Here is a 19,846-nt window from a genome sequence, read left to right as displayed (position 1 = left end):
AGAAGCATGAGCGATGCCTCTGCCAGCAGGCCAAACATGCTCGATCTCACATTCTAAGACAGATATATATTACTGGTTTCATTTTGAGAATAAAATGAAAAAGTACATGTACATTCCCGCAGACACACAGAACACATTCGTGTTTGTCCTACTGTAATAGTGAGGACTCTTTCATCTCCAACAACTCTCCTCGATCACATCTAGAAGCCTAACCAAATATCTGAAGAGAATTGCTGTTGGTGTTCATTTTGTCAATGAAAAATTCTGACGATGAGTATTTGCTGTAGCCATTTTACTTCATGACTAAACTGTAACAACAGTGTAAATGGAAAAATTGTTGACAACAAAAATTACAGGCTAAATCAGTTCATTACTCCCTAACGAGTAAAGACGAGACAAAATAGTTGGCTCTGTTTGGGCGCACAACCTAAGCTAGATCACATTAGCCGTCTCAAAGCATTGGCTGTTTTCCTTATTAACCAGTCACAATAGCAATTAGCTTGCATTGCTCCGGTGACATATTGTTAAATCAAATCAAAAGTTTTTAAAATTAAAAACAACTGCTGTTGACCAAAGTGCTGTACAAATTGGAATAATCACACACAAACATAGAGCAATATAACAGGTACACAAATATAAAACAGAAGAACACCAGTAAGAACAATTACATACGTAAATACGGGATAGATTACTAAAATATTAAAACCATTCAGAGCAACCAAAGGCCATTAAAAATATGTACATTTTCAGATTTGTCTTCAAAGTGTCAATGGAGGGGGAGCATTTGATTGAGAGTGGAAGGATATTCCAAAGCTTTGGAGCAGCTACTGCAAAGGCACAATCTCTCTTACCCACTAGACTCGATCGTAGGACAGTTAAGAGAAACTGTTCTGAAGATCTAAGAGGTTGGGAGCTCGGCAATGTCCTGGGGTGTCAGCCCATGAATGGCTTTAAGAACAAATAAAACCACCTTATAATCAATCCTGTATTTGATAATTGTTAAATTTAAAAGAGCCGATCTTCCTTATGCAGTAACATCTACTTCTTCTGCGAGGATTTGTGATTTCTTACAACTCATTTGGCAAACATTTAACATAATTTGGTATGAACTTAAAGGAAATGACTAGAGATGTACCGATACCACTTTTTCCTTCCCGATACCGATTCCGATCCCTGAACCGTAGGTATCTGCCGATACGGAGTACCAATCTGATACCAGCGCGTAAAATAAAAATGGATGGGATATGAACTGTTGTATGTCTCAACTCCTAAAACTCTATGTAAAATATTAAGAAATAAATACATAATAGTAGAATGCCATAAAACTTTTTTTTATTATCATTATCCAGTGTTGACACAGATCAAGACACAGGTTAAAGTGCAGCCACACAATTTGGTAAAAAAGACATTTTAAAGGCTACAGTAGAATGCTTTTTAAACTCCGCTCCGTTTCCATTTCGTTTGCCTTTAGCGTGCATATGCGTAATGACGTGAGGCATTACGTGGTATCGGATTGGTCATAGGCTGTACTCACCGATACCATATTTTAGGCAGTATCGGAGGCATTTCTGATACTGGTATCAGTACAACTCAAGAAATGACCACTTTAGAATGAAAATACAGACAGTACTTACTCACACTCATGCCGACAAGAAGTCCAGTGTAGTTTTTTAATCCACAAAACTCATTCGGGGTATCGGAGGATAACAGCTAGCCGGATTTTTCCATACACTTGAAGTGCATGGAACCCACGTCCAAAATCATTTTGAAAATGTAATAAAACTCCGCTAATGCATTTCAAAAATGTCAGAACGGCTCGTCCGTCATAATCCAAGTGCCCTGAAGCCGCGGCATGCAAAACTGACTTGAAAAAAAATTATTTACTCCATTTTATAGCATCATTTCTCACCGTGGTCAGTTAGCCCGCAGGTGTGCTGTGTTTACATGGCAACTCGTGCAAGACTCGACTTGTTCTCGAGTCTTGCGAGTAAGCGACTAAGACTAAAACTAAATCTAAAATTCTTGTCAATATTAATGCTGGATCCCATGAACAAATGGTTATTAAACCAAAATAAACAAACAACTTATATTTCTGTTTTTGTTTTGTTTTTATAATTTCTGCATCATGCTACTTAGGAATGGACTGTGAGCACCAAGACTGAACTATCTCTTTCTCTCTTTTTTCTTTCTTTCTTTTTGTGAAACTTAACTTTCGATACTTTTAAACATTATTAAAGAAGTGCTGTTTTTGTGAAGTTGTTTTACAACAGTAGCACTGGTTTATTGGCCATTCAGACTACACCATCTACACCACTGTGTGGGCGGTGTTACAATAAATGCACATGAATTAATCAATGTGAAAAGTTTTTATCAAGTAAACTTGATCAACATTGACTGCAAAGTATGGAGAGGGTCTCCAACCACAGTGGTGTGTTTTTACTGCATCTGCTCAGTCAGCCATACACATTCATATAATAACACTACATTAGTTTTAAAAAAAAAAAAAAAATATTCAAGGTTTTCAGCTTTAAGTTTGTGTCCTCACCTCAAGGACAAGAATAAGTTTGCCTGCTGAAAAAGTGTAAATGGGCCTAGATGACGTCCCTCTGCGAAATTGTCCTCACCTCACATGTCTACAACCTAAAATGGTTGTTACCACGATAGAATTGCAAGAGCATGTACACAGACAGACATAACATCACGTTCACACCCCGACAAAATACACACTCACGCTCACACTCTGGGTGTTAATGCGAAAGCCTCAACACTTCAGGGACACCTTGGACCCCAGATCCATCTCTGTCCTGACAGCAGTCCTCCATTAGCCGCACACACACAAAAATATGGTTGCAGAGAGCGCACATACAGTACTTTCTCACACAACGCTAATACATAAAAAGGGTGCATTTTCTCACCCGAAACACACAAAGTCATGCACACGCAACCAAACACAGAGGTGCTGAATGCACAATAAAGTGCTGCTCAAAAACAAACATGATGCTCTTAAATAAACAGTGTGCACATAGTCAATTTGACCGTCTCTCTCCCAAACATTCCCACACAACAACACGCACAGAGGAGGGCATGAGAGAAAACACAAATTAACTAATGCAAATGTCAACACAATGCAGCCTCACCTGTCTCTAACTCCAGCAGTGATGTTATAAAGGTGATTGGCAGCTCCATCAGCACAAGCCCTCAGGAGAGCTACAGAAAGATAGACAGAGAGATATGTTAGCCTGTGTAACCAAGGGCAATTAGTTTCAAATGAATTGTGCACCTTGCATTCACGAAAGACACAATTCTGCCTCTTAAAATATAACCAAGTTACTGTCAAACTCGTGTAACCACAGTGGCACTCTGTCGGCAGTTGAGAGACGCCTCTCTCAACTCGCTGTCAACTCAGAGAGAGGTGTGCACGGTGTGTTTTGTATGAATAATAAAACGGATGATTTGATTTTCATTGCTGTCACCGACTGTTATGAATATAAAGGTAATTATTTGCAAAGGCTAAATTTTTGTTCCTTTTTATTTCTAAATGGGTGAAATCATAACCTCCTTGGTGAAAGCAATTGCATACAATGGATGAAAAACAAATAAGTAGAACACTGTTGCTCACCCACAGTCTTAAATCAGATTTAAGGCTGCTGACCTGGCATGACAACAAACCATGTACACGTCTCTCCTAGCTGACAGCAAGTAGGAGACAAAAGCACTCAAGTTCAAATGGAAAAAGTAAACTACTGTCACTTCTACTTCAATAAGAGAGTTTGTGCTTGGACAAAAAAGTATACAGTCTTTGTTAAAACCTCTTTCAAATGGCTGTTACAAATGAAAAAGTTACTCTGCTAGAGAGAGGTGGTAACAGTGAAGAAATACTTAGCGGAAGAGAAGTGTAGTGGATATCTACAGTAATCTGCAAAAGCTATCTCCCAAAGGATTAAATGATGAGATACCCTGGCATGTCATGCTATAATGGATTTGGGGATCTCAAAAGACCAATTATGATACATGGCATAAGAATATACAATGTTGATAATTTCAAATGATTTATGAAAGCTGCAAGGGCGATTAGTTCATTCACAAGATCTTCATTTTTTGTAAATAATCTTGTAAATAGTCGTTGTTGTGTAAGGAGATTGTGTAAGTTTTTCCTATGTTTTCCTTGCTCTCTTGCTCTTTCGTTTGTGGGATATGTGACATGTGGTGCACAGACTGTTGTCAATTATTAAAAAACACCCATGGCTTTTTAATTCCCTCACACCTGTGCACACCTGTAAAATGGTTGGGGCAGTTTCTATTGTTTCTAATGTTGGAAATAATGGTGTTAAACACTCTTGACAAAGGTCCAGGAGGACCGAAACGTTAGTGTTACCAATGAATTGTGAAGCTGAGCAAGAGCAGTGTCTAGGATTTTCTGTTCAAAGATTCAAGTGATATTTTATGGGGGGGCCTTGACAGCGCCCCTGGCCGCGCACATGTGAGTTGTCAACGGTGACAACGTGTGTGTCGGCTTCGATGAGTGGACCAAGTGCAGCACGATGCTGGTATATGACAGCAAAAAGACGGGGACCTCGACACTTAAGAGGCACATGAGGAAGGCTTGCCATGGAAAGAAAGACGAGAGTCAGTCTTCAATGTCCACGTTCGTATCCTTAAAAAAACATGTCGGGTATAAACCGGGCTCGGGCTTGTAATCACAGTTAAAGGGACGGGCCAGGCAGAACATGCACAGGCTCAGGTGGGGTCGGGCTGGATTTTTTGAGCCTGACCTAAGCTCTAGTGCAAATACCTTTCTTCAAATGATGTGCTTGGAAAAATGAAAGGGAAATTTCCTTTTTTTCGAAGGACAAGTGCCTCAAAAAGTTGTTGTCAAGCCCAGAATTTACTGCACTGCCCAAAAGACTCAAGGGAACACTATTAGGTACCCAGATGAAATCCTCAGAGTGATAGTCAGACCTTACGCTGGTGCAGTGGGCCCTGGGGTTCCTCCTGGTGCAGGACAATGCCCAGCCTCATGTGGCCAAAGTGTGTAGGCAGTTCCTGGATGACGAAGGCATTGATGCCAATGACTGGCCCACTCGTTGCCCTGATGTAAATCTAACTGAGCACCTATGGGATGTTATGTATCGCTGCAACTGATGCCGCCAAGTACCGCCACAGACTGTCCAGGAGCTCACTGATGCCCTGATCCAGGTCTGGTAAGAGATCCCCCAGGACACCATCCCTAGACTCATCAGGAGCATGCCCAGATGCTGCCTGGAGTGCATACAGGCATGCAGGGGCTGTAATTTTGAATCCAGCCCTCAGTGGGTTGATGATTTTGGTTTCCACTGACCATGATTACGTCATTTTGTTTTCAACAAACTACACAATGTACATCAGTAAAGATTTTCAACTTGAATAATTTGTTCATCAAGATCTGGTGTGTCATTTAAGTGTTCCCTTTTTTTTTTTGAGCAATGTATTTCTATGTTCCTCTCTGGGTGCACAACCTTAGTCTAGTCTAACATGTAATTTTCTCCACACACTTCACACATCACTTGACCTTACCAAAAAAAAAAAAAAAACTCATCACATTCACAAAGCCTGACCACAGACATAAAACACAGCCAATGATTAGTTCTGCAGGAGTGGGGTACAAAAAAAAAAGACATTAGAATTCTTGACACTGTCCATTGTAAACTAAATTAAGAATTGTGACCTGCCATTTATGAGTGCAACTTGTACTGTGTGCAAGGGTTTTCAGCCTGGTGTTTGCAGCAGTCATACTACACATGTGATATTTTTCCAGTGCTGCTCCTGATAAATACAGTGCGTGATCTCTCTGTATCCTGTGGTGCAGTTTCATTTCAAAAGGAGTCCAAGGTTTTAGTGAGGACACCTACAGCTTCTGTAGCCTGCTGGCTTGATTCTTAAAGGCAACGTAAACGCCGAACAATGCAATGTAATGATGTATTCTAAAGATGGGAACTAATGAGATTTTATTGATAACAATGCCATTTACAGCTGCATATTGCTGGTGTTTCCATCCGCTCCTGAAATAATCCTTTTACAGACATTACAAGCAGCACTGTTTTCATCTTTCTTCCAGACATGAAACCACACTGTGGGCTGTTTTTTCCTCTCTGCCATGAGTGCTTGTTGCAAGTTTCCAGCAGCGTAAACAACATGAGTTTGACGTCATTATTTTGCAATATGTAACTGTCAGAAAAACACGCCAACCTTGATATATAAAAAGAGTGATAAGCTCAGCTCGCATACAGTTCCAGTGGATCAGACAATTTGGAACCAGTTCTCAGCTGGAACCGGTTTTCAATTCTCATCATGAACTTATTCTATGAGGCACTTTTTGTGTGAGAATCGTGCCATATAAAAGTGTCAGATTATAAATGTTATGCTACTATACACTGATCCAGAAAGATGAGTGCTCAAGGAGAGATTCTGTTGCTTTACACGTCTGGCTGTCAGAGCACTGAGTGCATAAGAACACACTTATAGAAAAGGGAAAAATATAACAACAATGCGCAATTCAAACCCCGTACTAGTTTGAAGACAAACATCAGCAACACTGAGTCTTTTGTTAAAAAAAACCTTGACATTACTTCAATCACTGCAAAGATGTAAACAGTGTGAATAAGGTCAAAATTAGTTAGAAAGAAACTACTTTTCAGCCATAGAAAACACAACAAATGACACTTTGCACAGACAAGTAAATGTGATTTGACCCTTTGAATGCAAAGTAAGTGAAAGAGCACTCATCTTTTTGATATTTGCCATTTTTAAAATGGTATTCAAGTTGCACACAATTAGATGCAAACTATTTGCAAATGTATGCTCTTTCATGGCCTCCATTCTATTCAAATTGAACAGGCAGCCTATTTTTTAACAGCCCTTTTCTGTTTGGGGCTGTTGTGGTGCACACAGGGGAAAAACTTCAAAGTATCAGCTGTAGTTTTCTGTTTGCACCTCGTCTGAAGTTAACTAAAGCTTGCACCAAAGAGACGGCCAACTGTTGTACATGTGTTTTACGTATGTCTCACTGGCTGTTTTTCCTCCAAATGTGCCTTCCCCAAACCCATCCTTGAGAGACAGAAATACAACAGGATATAATGTGAAGAACAAGCTCCAGACACAGTTGTCTATTACACATGTGACCTCTGCAAGCACGCACAAAGTCCCGGAAAATTACTTTGTACTTGAGCAGTATTTTTTTACTGTCTGTATGTTTGCTGCTGTAACTGTCCTGTACTGTACAATTATGTCTCACTGTGCTCTATTTATTTGTTTACTGGTGAATGCAAGCCTTGGTCTGAGGCAACAGGGATTACAAGAAGACCTCGTTCAAAGGTACCATGTGATGGTCTAGTAAAGGTTGTGTTTACATTCAGAGTTTCTAACTAAAATGCATTTTGTGCATCCTTGAAGCCAAACAAACATGTTTAAAGGCCATGCACACTTTGAGTAAACCCACACAGGTGATTTTATTTTTGTTGCCTGATTAGGCCTCTTCTCTTGCGTGGGTTGGCTTGATAGACCACTAAAGGTTTGTCAAGCAGAAACATCATTAGCCGGCAAGGTTTCATTGGTTGCTAAGCTGCAAGAAAACAAACAAACAAACCTCAGACTCCACTAGAAGTTGTGCCTTGTCAGATTAATTCAAAACCTATATGACTGGACCATGTGGGAATTTAATTTGAAAGGACAGACACAGGAAGTGGCCACGGTCAGCGGCCACGGTCAGCAATCAGACAGGAGTCACGGTACAAACCAATCACAGCTGACAGATATCTTTCCCTTCTTCTGTAAAAATTCAGTCTGATAAATACGGAAAAGTTGGTCATGTTAGTGCAGGGCTACCCAGAGCTTTACATCTGTCCCACGGACGACAGGCCTACACACTTATAAACGGCGCCTGGAAGAAGATCAGCTCTGCACTCAGGATTTCATTTAAATAGGCCGCCTGCCTCTGCGCTCTTGAAAACTGGCACAAAAAAGGCACAAGAGTAGCACCCAGAGCCCGACCGCATGTTTTCCAGGCGGTCAGAGATGCAGCATGTGTACGGCCTCTAATTTCCAGGGCTGGTACCTGCGGTTATTCCACAGGCTAGTTAATAACATGTCGGGCAGGAAATCCAAAGTGTGGGATCATTTTGAGAAGGTGAAGGATGAACCCAAGGTGATATGTAAACTCATCTTCATTGGTCGACTACAAACATGACGTATCATCTGAAACATGGAAGTAGCTACATGCCCATTAGCCCACAGTGTCATTAACAGGCGGCTCGCTCAGTGTGTGACGTGCACTTGTAGATAAAATATAGGCCTATATTAATGAAGGTTCATTAGTACGGTTTTGTATTTCTCTGTAATGCAGCACAGTGTTAACAATGTTACTGATACTATTCTTTCTCACACCTTCAACTCAAACCATTGTGTTGTCCCACCCAAAATATGTAATTTAATGATTAAATTAATATCGTAAACATGTGGGCGACTAATGGCCCTAAATGACGACTATTGGTCGACTAGGAAAATTCTCAGTCGGCGGCAGCCCTAGTCTCCTGTTGGCTTTGTTTCACTTGTTTGGGTGGGACAAATTACATCTTCATCATTCTAATAAACCTTTGTCACAGCAGACATTTTGACTTGTCATAGCAGGACATGCACAAGTGAAACAATGGCTCAGTTCCCAGGAAGCTGTGCCAGCAAGCCAGAATGCACAATAACAGGAGCTGGCACTGGAAATCTAAATATAATGTAGTTATTATTAATGTAATCAATTCTGCCTGTGCTTCTCCTGCTATCAACTGCCAAAAACTGTGGAAAAAGGTCTACTAGATCAAGTTCCAGTGACCTCACACAGACCACAGCACAACAACATGTTGCTATCAGTGGACAAAAACTCCACAGGGTACCTTTAACTGAGGAGTCACAGATGATCTCAAAGAAACATTAAGTTCTACGACTGACAGTTTAAAAAAATTACCCTCACCAAACTGGTATTTACCTCAACAATATCACTGTGTATTCCAAAGTGTTTATTATCAGCAAGTGTCTACGGACAGAGGGTGCTGCGTGCTGTACAAATTATAAAGCACCCCTGAGGCAAATTATGATTTGTTATATTGGGCTGTGTAAAATTTACTTGACTTGACTTAATTATCAACGAGACAATACTCCCTCCTACCAGCCTCCCACTTCAGGGTAAAATAACCATCAAGACTTTGTGCTTGTAAAATGATTCGCACACAGCACAGACACAAATTAAATATTAAAGCTTACACTTCCGTTCTGCAGGCTGTACGCTGTAACAACAAATGTGGGTGCAGAGTTTAAACTTAGCATAACTTCCATCCTCACTGATGTTATTTCTAAACACCACAACCCTAAATATATAGCATGTAAAAAGAACACTGTGTCACGCCTACATACTGTACATTCACATGCACAGACTCACAGTAAAGTAGACTCGATTAGCAGAAGTAAATGAAGAGGAATGATTATTCCAACGAGGGGAGGTATCCTGTTAAATCCAACTATCCCAGCCTCAGGCGCTTAGAAAGTGAGAGAATGTAGACAGATTTGCATTGATGTAAATAAGACGCTTATACTCAAGATAGTGCTTTTACTTATAACCCTCACCACCTGCTGTCGATGTTTCACGTCAGGAAATGATTGGAATGTAAATGACTCATTATCGCAGACAGAGTGCAAAGGCTGAGAAACTTTTCAAATGGTAACTCGAGAAACAGAGAAACTCTTCTTTAAGCCTGGTGGTGACAGACTGTAAAGCTATCTGTCATTATCTGTGTACACACACACACACACACACACACACACAGAATAATTTTCAGACTTAAGGTTCTAGAACAGTTACTTCTGTCTGTCAATCATTTTCTCAGCTCTGTTTGCGTGGCATGCCATTAACACACACACACACACACAAACACACCTCCAGTTAGTCTGAGAGGTTTGATGTGCTTCTACAAAGTGGTGCTCTCAAGAACCAACGTCATAACAACCTTTCAGAAAAATTATCTGCTTACATTTGTTTCCTGTTATAAGCATTTTCGGATCTTATTTTTGCCTGATATCCCACAACATTTTGTCTGCATACACAATGTGGTGTAATAAAATCACCGTCAGTCAAACACACACTGCAACATTTCATCCTGGCAGCCTTCTTCTTGCTAAACTTCTAATAAGCATAAGGTCCCTTCCAGTGCTGTATGAGAGCAGATCTCATAAATATCAATGAGTGATCATTTTCAATATTTTGTCAATGTTTAAACCACTTTTGACATTATTTACACTACTGCCATCTGTGTCTTTATCTCCGGGTTTCACACAGTGTTTAATAGCGCAGCTTCCCGCCTCTTCTGAAATAAGAAGTTCCTCCGCTAATGTCAGAAGAAGTTATGACAAGTTTATAAATTATATTAGTCTTATTAGGCTTTAGGGAAAATGAGCAGTGGTGCTACATCACACAGCAACGGCCACGTACTCAATGAGTGAGGCGGTTGTTTAGACTGTTAAAAACTTGGTGGTTCACACCAAAACGCACTGTGTGTACTGCATGCTTGAGGTCTAAGGGCGCATTCACACCAGGATAGTCCGGGGGACTCGGTTCGATTGGACAGGGAATGCCGAAAAATTTCATGCCTTCATTTGGTTCGGTTCACTTTCACACTGCACTTTTTAAAGCGGACCAAACCGCCTGGACAACGTCACGCAGTTCCAACAGCTGCTCGTGTGGGGGCGGTATTGCCCGAAACGACCACTGACCAGGAAGAAAAAAAGCATGAGGAAGAAGAAAATGTGTCTCATCAATTGCGCAGGACAGAAAACGGAAATCCATCCCCTTCACAAAAACAATGCACTGCGCTCTACGTCACTTCCTCTCTTTGGTTCGCTGGAAGGTCCATTTGCATTTCCCACTGTAAGCAAACTGCACCAGGGTTAACTTGCAAGTGAACCGAGACGACCAGTTTTCAAGCAGACCAGGGTTTGCACCCAAGTTCGAATGAGCGTTCACAACACTCCAAACGAACCGAACTATCCGTGGAAGCGGACCAGGGTTTGTTCAAAGCGAACCAAATAGCGCCAGTGTGAATGCGCCCTAATACAGTGGTTCTTGCCTGAGGGAATTCCTGGGGGTCCCCAGAAAAATGGGAAGTACTTTATTTTCACTATTTCATTCTCTACAGAAGTGACTATCCTGGTCAAAGGTTTCTCTTCCTCCACAGCTGTCTCCTCAATTGTACTTAACAACTATAGAATCCCTGTCTTTATCAACTATATCAACCAAACTCTTTCGAGACAGAGATCTTTATGGTAAAATCTTATCAAATGGGGGTCCGTGACTTAATGTGTATTAATCTAGCGGTCTTTTACTTAAGAAAGGTTAAGAGCCACTGATCTAACAAACGTATTTATTAGGGTTGCACAATATATGATAGTAGGACATTGTCATAACTATGCATTATTCCGATAATTAAAATTGTTGTTGGTGTTGGCCATTTGACGTGCCCCAGAAAAGTGTTAGCAATAGTGATGTCAGTTAGGTTTGGTTAGGTCAGGGCTATGGAATATTAAATCAGCCATATTTTCTCACTACATCTCAGCCTTTCCTACCCCCAGGTGTACATAAACTAAAGGTTATACACTTCTTTTAAAATACAAAAATGTGAAATTATTGGTGATCGTTATCTTTTACATCGATATCAGCTTGCTAGCAGTCTTCTTCATCACTGCCTTTGTTGACGCATGACTACACTTCTTAACGTATTACCGGCGTCGCCAGCTGTTAATCAGTGGAATAGCATGAAAATCACGCATTTGCGCATACAAGCAAAAAGAGGCCATGGGACATGTAAAAATATCGCTCCATCAAAAACTCTGTAGGGTGCCTGTAACTGGAACAGCGAGTTTCAGATGCTCCCGTGTGAGGACAGATACTTAATGCTGCCCTGCAGGACAGACACCAGATAAAAATGAGTCTAATAATCACCAATTGGAGGTTTTATCCAATAGTCAAGTTGAAGTTAGTCAAACCTGGATATAAAACATCAATGGCTGTGTTCCCCTAACCAGCTTCCTGAGGAAAACCTTTTCCTGCTTTGTATTCATCAGTAATCGATTGTATATTTAGGTTCCTGTCAGTTAAACTGTCAGAGTAAAGCACTTTATTTCCTGCGTTAAGGTTAATGTCCCTGAGTGTGAGACCATATGTGTATATTTTCGAGCTTCAATTGTTTTCAAGAGTGTGCTTCCTGCTGTTTTAAGATTGCCTTCTCGACATAATTTCCGACGACTCCAAATTCACATAAAACGGGTCACGCTTATTCAAAAGTTAATCTTCATCGTAAGGGAGATGCCTGTGGGAGCATCTGTCTTTCTAGATCTCTCAACATTCAATTTGTCTTCATCACAGTAAATGGCAAAAGTGGGTAAACTGAACTTGAGAAAGATTATCTCTCCATCTGCACTCCATTCACAGGCGGTGTAGATACAATTACTGTCATTCTCCCGCTGAAAACAATGAATCGCCGGCTGTTTGAAGCACGCCCCAATTGTGAATGCAACAGCCTAACCAGCTCCATCTTATCTTTCTCCTCAGAGCATAGGCGTTTAACAAACAAGCTCAACAGAAAATCACATACAGGGACATGGCTGCCTTATGAATTCTGACGGTGATATGATGTGAGCCGAGCGGGGACAGCAGAGGCAGTCGGCGGAGATGACCTTGTAAATTAACTAGCCATAATAATCCCTCCCTGCAGGCTTCAGAACCAACTCCTCCTGTCACTCACTCTGCTGGGTGACAGATACATATGGTGGGCAGGAGATAATGCACTTCCACACACAGTACTAAACCTGTCATTCCCGTGCTTTTTAATCATCTGTTTTGCTCTTGAGTTTGATGCAGGAAGGATGCATGTACAGGCTCATGCAGACACACACACACACACACACACTGCTGTGGGGTATATTCTATAGTGGGCTGGTATTGATGGGGTTAGTGGTGAGGATTAATACCTGTCAGGTTGGGGCTTTGCAGCAGTACAGGAGAGGGCAAACGGTCACCAGAAGCGGTGAAAAGATTATTATCCTTATTATGATGCCTTGACGCCCTACCTTCATCTATCAGTCCACCTCTCCCCCTTCCGTCTGTCACCCTGTCTCCAGACCCAACCTGCTCTCTACACCTTGCCTCAAATTTGATTGATCCCCTGCACAAATATCTCATTTTCTTTTTCTCCAGCTCCACTCTGTTACTCTTTATTCTTCTGTTCCATCCCTCTCTGTTATTCTACAGGGCTGCGACTGGCGATTATTTTCACTGGCGATTAATCTGTCGATTATTTCCTCGGTTAATCGATTAGTTGTTTCGTCAATAAATCGTCAGAAAATGGTGAAAAATGTGTTTCCCAAAGCGGAAGATGTCTCGTTCTGTCCACTACCCAAAGATATTCACATTACGGTCATAGAGGAGTAAAGAATCCAAAAAATATTCACATTCAGGATGCTGGAATCAGATGTTCAGAGATGAGTTCATGATCAGTTCGCAATTCCACTCAGCTGACAAGAAATCATTAAATCATTGCAGCTCTATTATATATTTTTTTGCTATTAGTTAGGATTGAGTCGTGACATGCCTGAGTATGATTGCCTCCCACCTCCACTCCCTTCCAGCTCAGTCTCACATTGGTAAAATTGCTCCATACCCGAATGCAATTGCGTCATCATCTACTTGACATGTTTGTGATGCTACAGTGTAGAGGGGGGCGGCGCAGATGGACACTGCTGCTCCGGGTACCATCATCAGCTGGGACCGGCAGAGCAACAAGGTGAAGCTTTGCTCCTGGCCGGAGGAGAAGCTGCTGCTGTCAGGCGCAAAGCTCTCCAACTCCTACTGGAGCTCCAACTGCAGGTCAAAGGCAGCAGTGAAGCCCGAACTGGGTCTTTCCTTGGCGGGTTGCACTGCAATCTGATAAACCTGGATTAAATTGAGGCTGTTTCATAATCGGTTAAAAACTCCTTGTAGTCGTTTTAAATACAGTCCTCTTCCATGTTTTGGTGCAGTTGGTGTTCACACCTGATGTATACCATACTGGAGTACTCGTGAACTGTACTGTAGACCAGCTCTTCAAGTGGACTTGAGTACAGATCCGGCAACTGTGCCCAGGTTTGGTACACAGTGTTCACACTAATTAAACAAAGTGTACCTTGGGGTCAAGCGTACTAGGATCCAGGCCCGGGACCTAGATGTGAAACCCTCCTTATTCAAGGTGGCAAAATTTCAGATAAGGGCTGCATGATTTTTGCTAAAATGCAAATCACGATTTTACTCCCCATGAAGTGAGATGAGATCACCATTTTCTCACACGATTTTTTTTCCAACAAAAACATTTATTGCACTCTTAGATTCTCAAGTAAAAATACACATCAGAGATATTTGCTGTCTAGACAGGGCTTTAAACGACATTAACATGACCATACCATGACGCACTTGTCTTGAGTTAAGCGGCTGTAAAACAGTGGATGTTTTTCTATAGATTTTTCACTTGTAAATCCCACATTCTTTTATTCAATAGCTTTTATTGTGAAGCAGCCAAAGGAGAAAATATTGTGTTTTCATCTGCAGTGACTAACGAATCCTATCGATCTGGCCGCGAACATGAAACGGTAAAATAAAGCAGGTATCTTACAGTACAAACAACAACACAGAGGAGAAACTAAACTTAAAAAAACAGAGATTCGGCTAAAAGCTACGGAAGTTCTGAACACACAGACACTTTTAAAACTCTGCAGCCAGTTGAGGTCTACATGTGTCTATCTCTGGTTTTAGGTGGATTACAATAATAAATTACACTTGTTTGGAAGACTTTATCGCACTTAAAGTGATATACGAGAGGTTGTAATCTCAAGTAACGTCACCTGTGTCGATTGCATTTGTCTCTCCTTCTGTCTTTGCCTCTGCCCACATGCAGAGCAACAGGAAAGGCTCTCACACTGAGCTAAAATGGAGAAAGTGCACATAAACTAGATACGTAACATAAATGGGGTGTGGGGGATCCCATTGGTAAGTCAACACTTGGATGCAGCATGACATGGATGCTTAAGGAAACAGGAGCGAGTGAATCATCGTCATTCAGAAATGAGATTGCACAGATGTTTGAACTGAGATGATTATTGATGTTTCTTACTATCTTTACCCATACATCCTCACCTCTAGCTTCTCTTTTTGAAATCTCCAGGCACCGATTTACTCCATCTGACACGTACCTAAGTGCAGAACTTCAGGAAGTGTATATGTGCAGCACGTTGCACACATTGCAGTCACATCACTCAACTGGCCTTGACTGCAAGGGTGATATTCGACCGGCTGATGGTCATAAACTTTAACTCCAGCAAGCTGCTTCACATCAACAAATGATGAAATCAGGCACAGGCCTGCTTTTTGTCTTGTACAGAGAGTTGCCTTCCCTGATTGCTTTATTGATTTGCTTGTTTGTGTTGTTACACGGTGAAGTAAGTGAAGGATCTGTAAGTAAGTAAATGAGCAACTGATTGACTGAATGAACAAGTGAGTTGGGTGACTGATGGACTAGATGAGTGAGAGGGTGAGTGAGTGAGATAAGCAGCTTGATCCCACTTTACAACATCACACCCGGCACCTGTAAATGAGCTTCCCTTTGATCAGTGTTGCGCTCTTCCAGCCTCTATCGCTCCTTTGCTCCCTGCTGCTCTACCTCTCCCACAGGTGATGAGGGGGCCCAGGGGCAGCACATCAGAGAACCTGAGAGTACTGCGTGTGTGTGTGTGTGTGTGTGTGTGTGTCTGTGTGTGAGCGTGTCTGTAAGGGTGGAGACCTGGCTACGATGCCTCCAGGTGAACAACCATCTGGGGAGTGACACACACTCTGACACGCTCATGCGCACACTGACATCTGCTCATCCCATAAACAACATTAAAAATACATGGCATATCAAGTGAGGAACGATAAACTTGCTACAAGCGTGTTTACCATCACACTGCGAGAGATCTGAGATCTGCCATTCACGCACCATCATCATCCTGTCAAAACTTCTTCCAGTCCCATGTGCACTGCTGCCAAGTGCAAAACTGATCAAGAAAGCTTCCCAATTTCTGACATCCACACCACAGCATTGCTTGTGGCACTTAAAAAACCACCCTAAATCTCTCTGAAACTTTAATAAGTAGCCTTATCTAAGAGGGAGCAAATGCTGTATGACACTATCACACTGCATCACACTGTCAGAGTACATCTCATACGTCCATCTATCCCACAGTGGTTGCAAAATACTGCAGTTAGATGGTTTGATGATTTGACACATTGCTTTCCTTGTGATTATAAATCTTGTATTTCTGGCAAGTACTGGGTGGAATAACAAAAAACAAGAGTGAAACAATCAGCAAAAGGATGTGCAACAGCTCTGCAATCCATATGTGTAAAATGTAATCACTGGAGTATAACCACAACAGTTAAACTCTGCTGGTCTGGTCACAGTTTAGATTCGAAAATGAGGATATTAAATGAAAAATATCAATCTCTAAATACTGCTGAGGGTCAGTTACAATCAGCAGGGTGTGAGGAATCTATTACGAGTCTAATATGTCTACATCTTGGCTGAAAACAAACAATTTAAGCTGAATATTGAAAAACTCTCCTCAATTTGGATATTGTTTGCACTGAGAAATTACAAATGGGTGTTCGAATGCATCTCAAACCATATAACAAGTGCAGTTTTCCTAAAAAACTCGCCATGTGATTTTTGATAGTAGTGTGCAGATGGACAGAAAACTGGCCTTCCCCTTTAGTCTGATGCTCAGTTAGACTTCAGTGGGATTAAGCATCAATTAACCCATTCCCTTTTCATTTAACAGGTATCAAAATCCGTCTGATGAATGTTTTATGTGTTTTTTCCTTCTTTCAATTTTAATCATTTTATTCTTCTCACTTATTTAACTATCCAAAGAATCTTTATCTTGGGACAGCAGGCAACCGTTGGTGTGAAATCAGATGAGGAAATTGCTTTGTCTGATGCCATTTAACATTTTGTGGAGGTCTGCTAATATAAAGGCAAAAACCGAGAGAGCCGTGCGGTGGAAAGAGCTCAGGTGCCTCTTGGGTTTTTGCTAAGTTGATAAGAATATCAAAGCCGTGTTCATTAAAATTCAATCTGATGCGGGTTTAATCACAAGTTTGCCTTCAAAGTTACATTGTTTACTACCTTCTTCCATGATTGCATAAGTCTGTGTGTTGCCTTTTTTCCTAAATTAGCGTGCCTTCAGCTTTTTTTTTTTTTTTTTTTTGTTTCATGGTCTTAGTGTCAAAACTGAGAACCAGTCATCCAGGCTACTTCACTCCACTACGTCCTTGATAAAGCAATGTGCCTGAAAAATTCAGCACAGTTTGGTTCAAGTTATTCTCATTCAGTTAGGCTCTGTTTCTGATCAGTTCATCACATTTAAAAGAAAAGTTCTAGGATACAGTTTGAGATGACACTGTCTGGTTTAAAGGCTCAGAGTCAGCTTTGCATATTTAATACATCACAGCCAAGTAGCACAACCGCTATGCATCAACGCATCTCATAAGCGACACCTCAGGGAGTCTGGAGCTCTACTTCCCTTCAAAAACCTATTTTTCCTCTTTTAACGACGAGCCTTCTTTGCATGTTTTTGAGTTGACTGAATTTCTGTTTGTCTTTTACTCTGATAAAGGGCCCTGGAGTATTCACGAAGCAGAAGGCGAATCAAACCTATTTCTACATCCTCTAGTTACCAACTACAAAAAAAGTGGTTGGAATCTAGGGGACTTCCTCGGTTCATAAACTGCCAGCAAACTTGTGACCAGCAGGTTGCTGATGTGACAGTGACTGAGCACAGTTCTCTCCATCTCCAACAATAATCGTCAGAATGCCCCTGGGCGCGACTGTTACTCCAATGCTGCTAAAGTGGAGCCAGCTGTGAGCTTGTATTACACACACAGGTGCTCTATGTTTGAATTTGAAAGTACAGCCTTTGTTCTGTTTGAAATCTTCAGAGAAGGTTGTGCTGTGAAAGTAACAGCCAGTGGTGGCCCTAGCACATTTCATGCCCTTGGCAACATGATAATGACACAACGTGTTTTGTTCGGGATTCACAGGACACTGGATGACTCGCCCATCTCCCCCAGAGAGCAGGTAAAGCGTAACAAGCTGGGGAGGGGGGGCCAGGGGCGGCAGGAACCGAGAAAAATAAGCCTCTGTATTAGGACGCATTCACACTGGTGCTACTTGGTCCGCTTTAAATTAAGGATAGACGGATACATCGGCCGGCCGATATATCGGGCAGATATTTGAGTTTTTTACTTGTATTGGCATTGGCCGATACGCGCTTGGGTTCGCGGATTTATTTTTCCCTGGCATGATTTACAGACAGGCATCCACGGGCAGCTCTGTGTTGCCGGAAGACCCTGCAGCACACATGCAGCGAATCCTACTGTGTACAGTAGTTGTTGTTTTATTTATGCTTCAGCTTAAATATTTGTTTATTTTATAAAGACATTACCGGAAGATTTAAGAGCACTGAACTCTTTATTTATTTGAATGTATAATAATAATAATAATAATAATATTCTACCTGTTCTACCTCAACTTTCCATCTTGTTTTAGTATTTTTTACTGTTCAATAAATGTTTCTTATTTTAAACTTGAGACCTGTAATTGTTATCATTGTGTCATTTTTTTTTATGTAAATTGAGGGAGCAAAAGCAGTATCGGCCCCAAATATCGGCTCAAGAAAACTGGCAGTCCATAATCGGTCATCGGCTAAGGGTGATGGAAAAAAATCGGTATCGGCATCGGCCCTAAAAATCCATATCGGTCTATCCCTACTTTAAATGAACCCTGGTCTGCTTCCACGGATAGTTCGGTTCGTTTGGAGTGGTGTGAACGCTCATTCGAACTCTGGTGTGGCCCAAATGAGCAAACCCTGGGAGAAGAAGTTTTTGAATTGTTTAGCGAGAGGATTGCGGCGCACGGATTTAATCGGTTGGCGGATTAGTATTGCATCAAGGTAAAAAAACTGCAACAGTAATATATTAAGGGCCACAATTGAATGTGATGGATTTTCGCTTTCGGTCCTGGCCAACTGATGAGCTGGGTAGTCTTCTTCCTCATGCTTTTTTTATTCCTCATTAGTGGTCATTTCGGGCAATACTGCCCCCAAATGAGCAGCTGTTGTAACTGCATGACGTTGTGCAGGCAGCTTGGTCCGCTTTAAAAAGTGCAGTGTGAAAGTGAACCGAACCAAATGAAGGCGTGAAATTTTACGCCCAAGTGAACCGAGTCCCCGGACAATCCTGGTGTGAATGTGCCCTTAGAAGACGATCAAACTTAACTATCTAGAGGAAGTATAAGTCATATAAAGGTTTCCGTAGGTGAACCTCCGAAAGGATGTGACGATATGACACTTGGTGCAATCATCACAATTCTAATGGAAGTCTTGAGCTCCTCTCACACGAGAGTTTGTGAGAGGGTGGGGTGCAAAACAGAAACACTGGTCTCCAATAGATGACAAAAAAACACACAGTGTCCTACAGGTTCAGGTCCTTTGCCAGCAGTAAGCCAGGTTGGGAATCAGCTCCAAACCTTTGTTTTGTAGTTACGTTGTTGTGGCTTTATGTAACATTTCAAAATAATAGTAGCGATAGCAAAAAGATAGTAAAAGATAAATATTTTGATTCGTTTTTCCCCAAGATTTGTGGCACCCCCATGGATGACGGTGCCCTTAGCATTCGCCAATACTGCCTATTGCCGGCACTGGTAAGGGCTTT

General features: G+C 41.5%; 1 protein-coding gene across 4 annotated transcripts in view; it reads right to left on the bottom strand.

Annotated features, from left to right (window-relative positions):
* Positions 1-19,846, bottom strand: part of tpk1 (thiamin pyrophosphokinase 1) — a 102,460-nt gene that overhangs the window by 69,304 nt on the left and 13,310 nt on the right. For all 4 annotated transcript variants that reach the window (XM_049564989.1, XM_049564988.1, XM_049564990.1 and 1 more), the window contains exon 4: positions 3,138-3,207. In XM_049564989.1, coding sequence (XP_049420946.1) covers positions 3,138-3,207 — 70 coding nt within the window. The remainder of the gene's footprint in view (positions 1-3,137; positions 3,208-19,846) is intronic.

Source organism: Epinephelus fuscoguttatus, linkage group LG21 (assembly GCF_011397635.1).
Source record: "Epinephelus fuscoguttatus linkage group LG21, E.fuscoguttatus.final_Chr_v1".
NCBI classification, from domain to species: domain Eukaryota; kingdom Metazoa; phylum Chordata; class Actinopteri; order Perciformes; family Serranidae; genus Epinephelus; species Epinephelus fuscoguttatus.
This window is presented reverse-complemented; position numbering and strand designations above follow the sequence as displayed.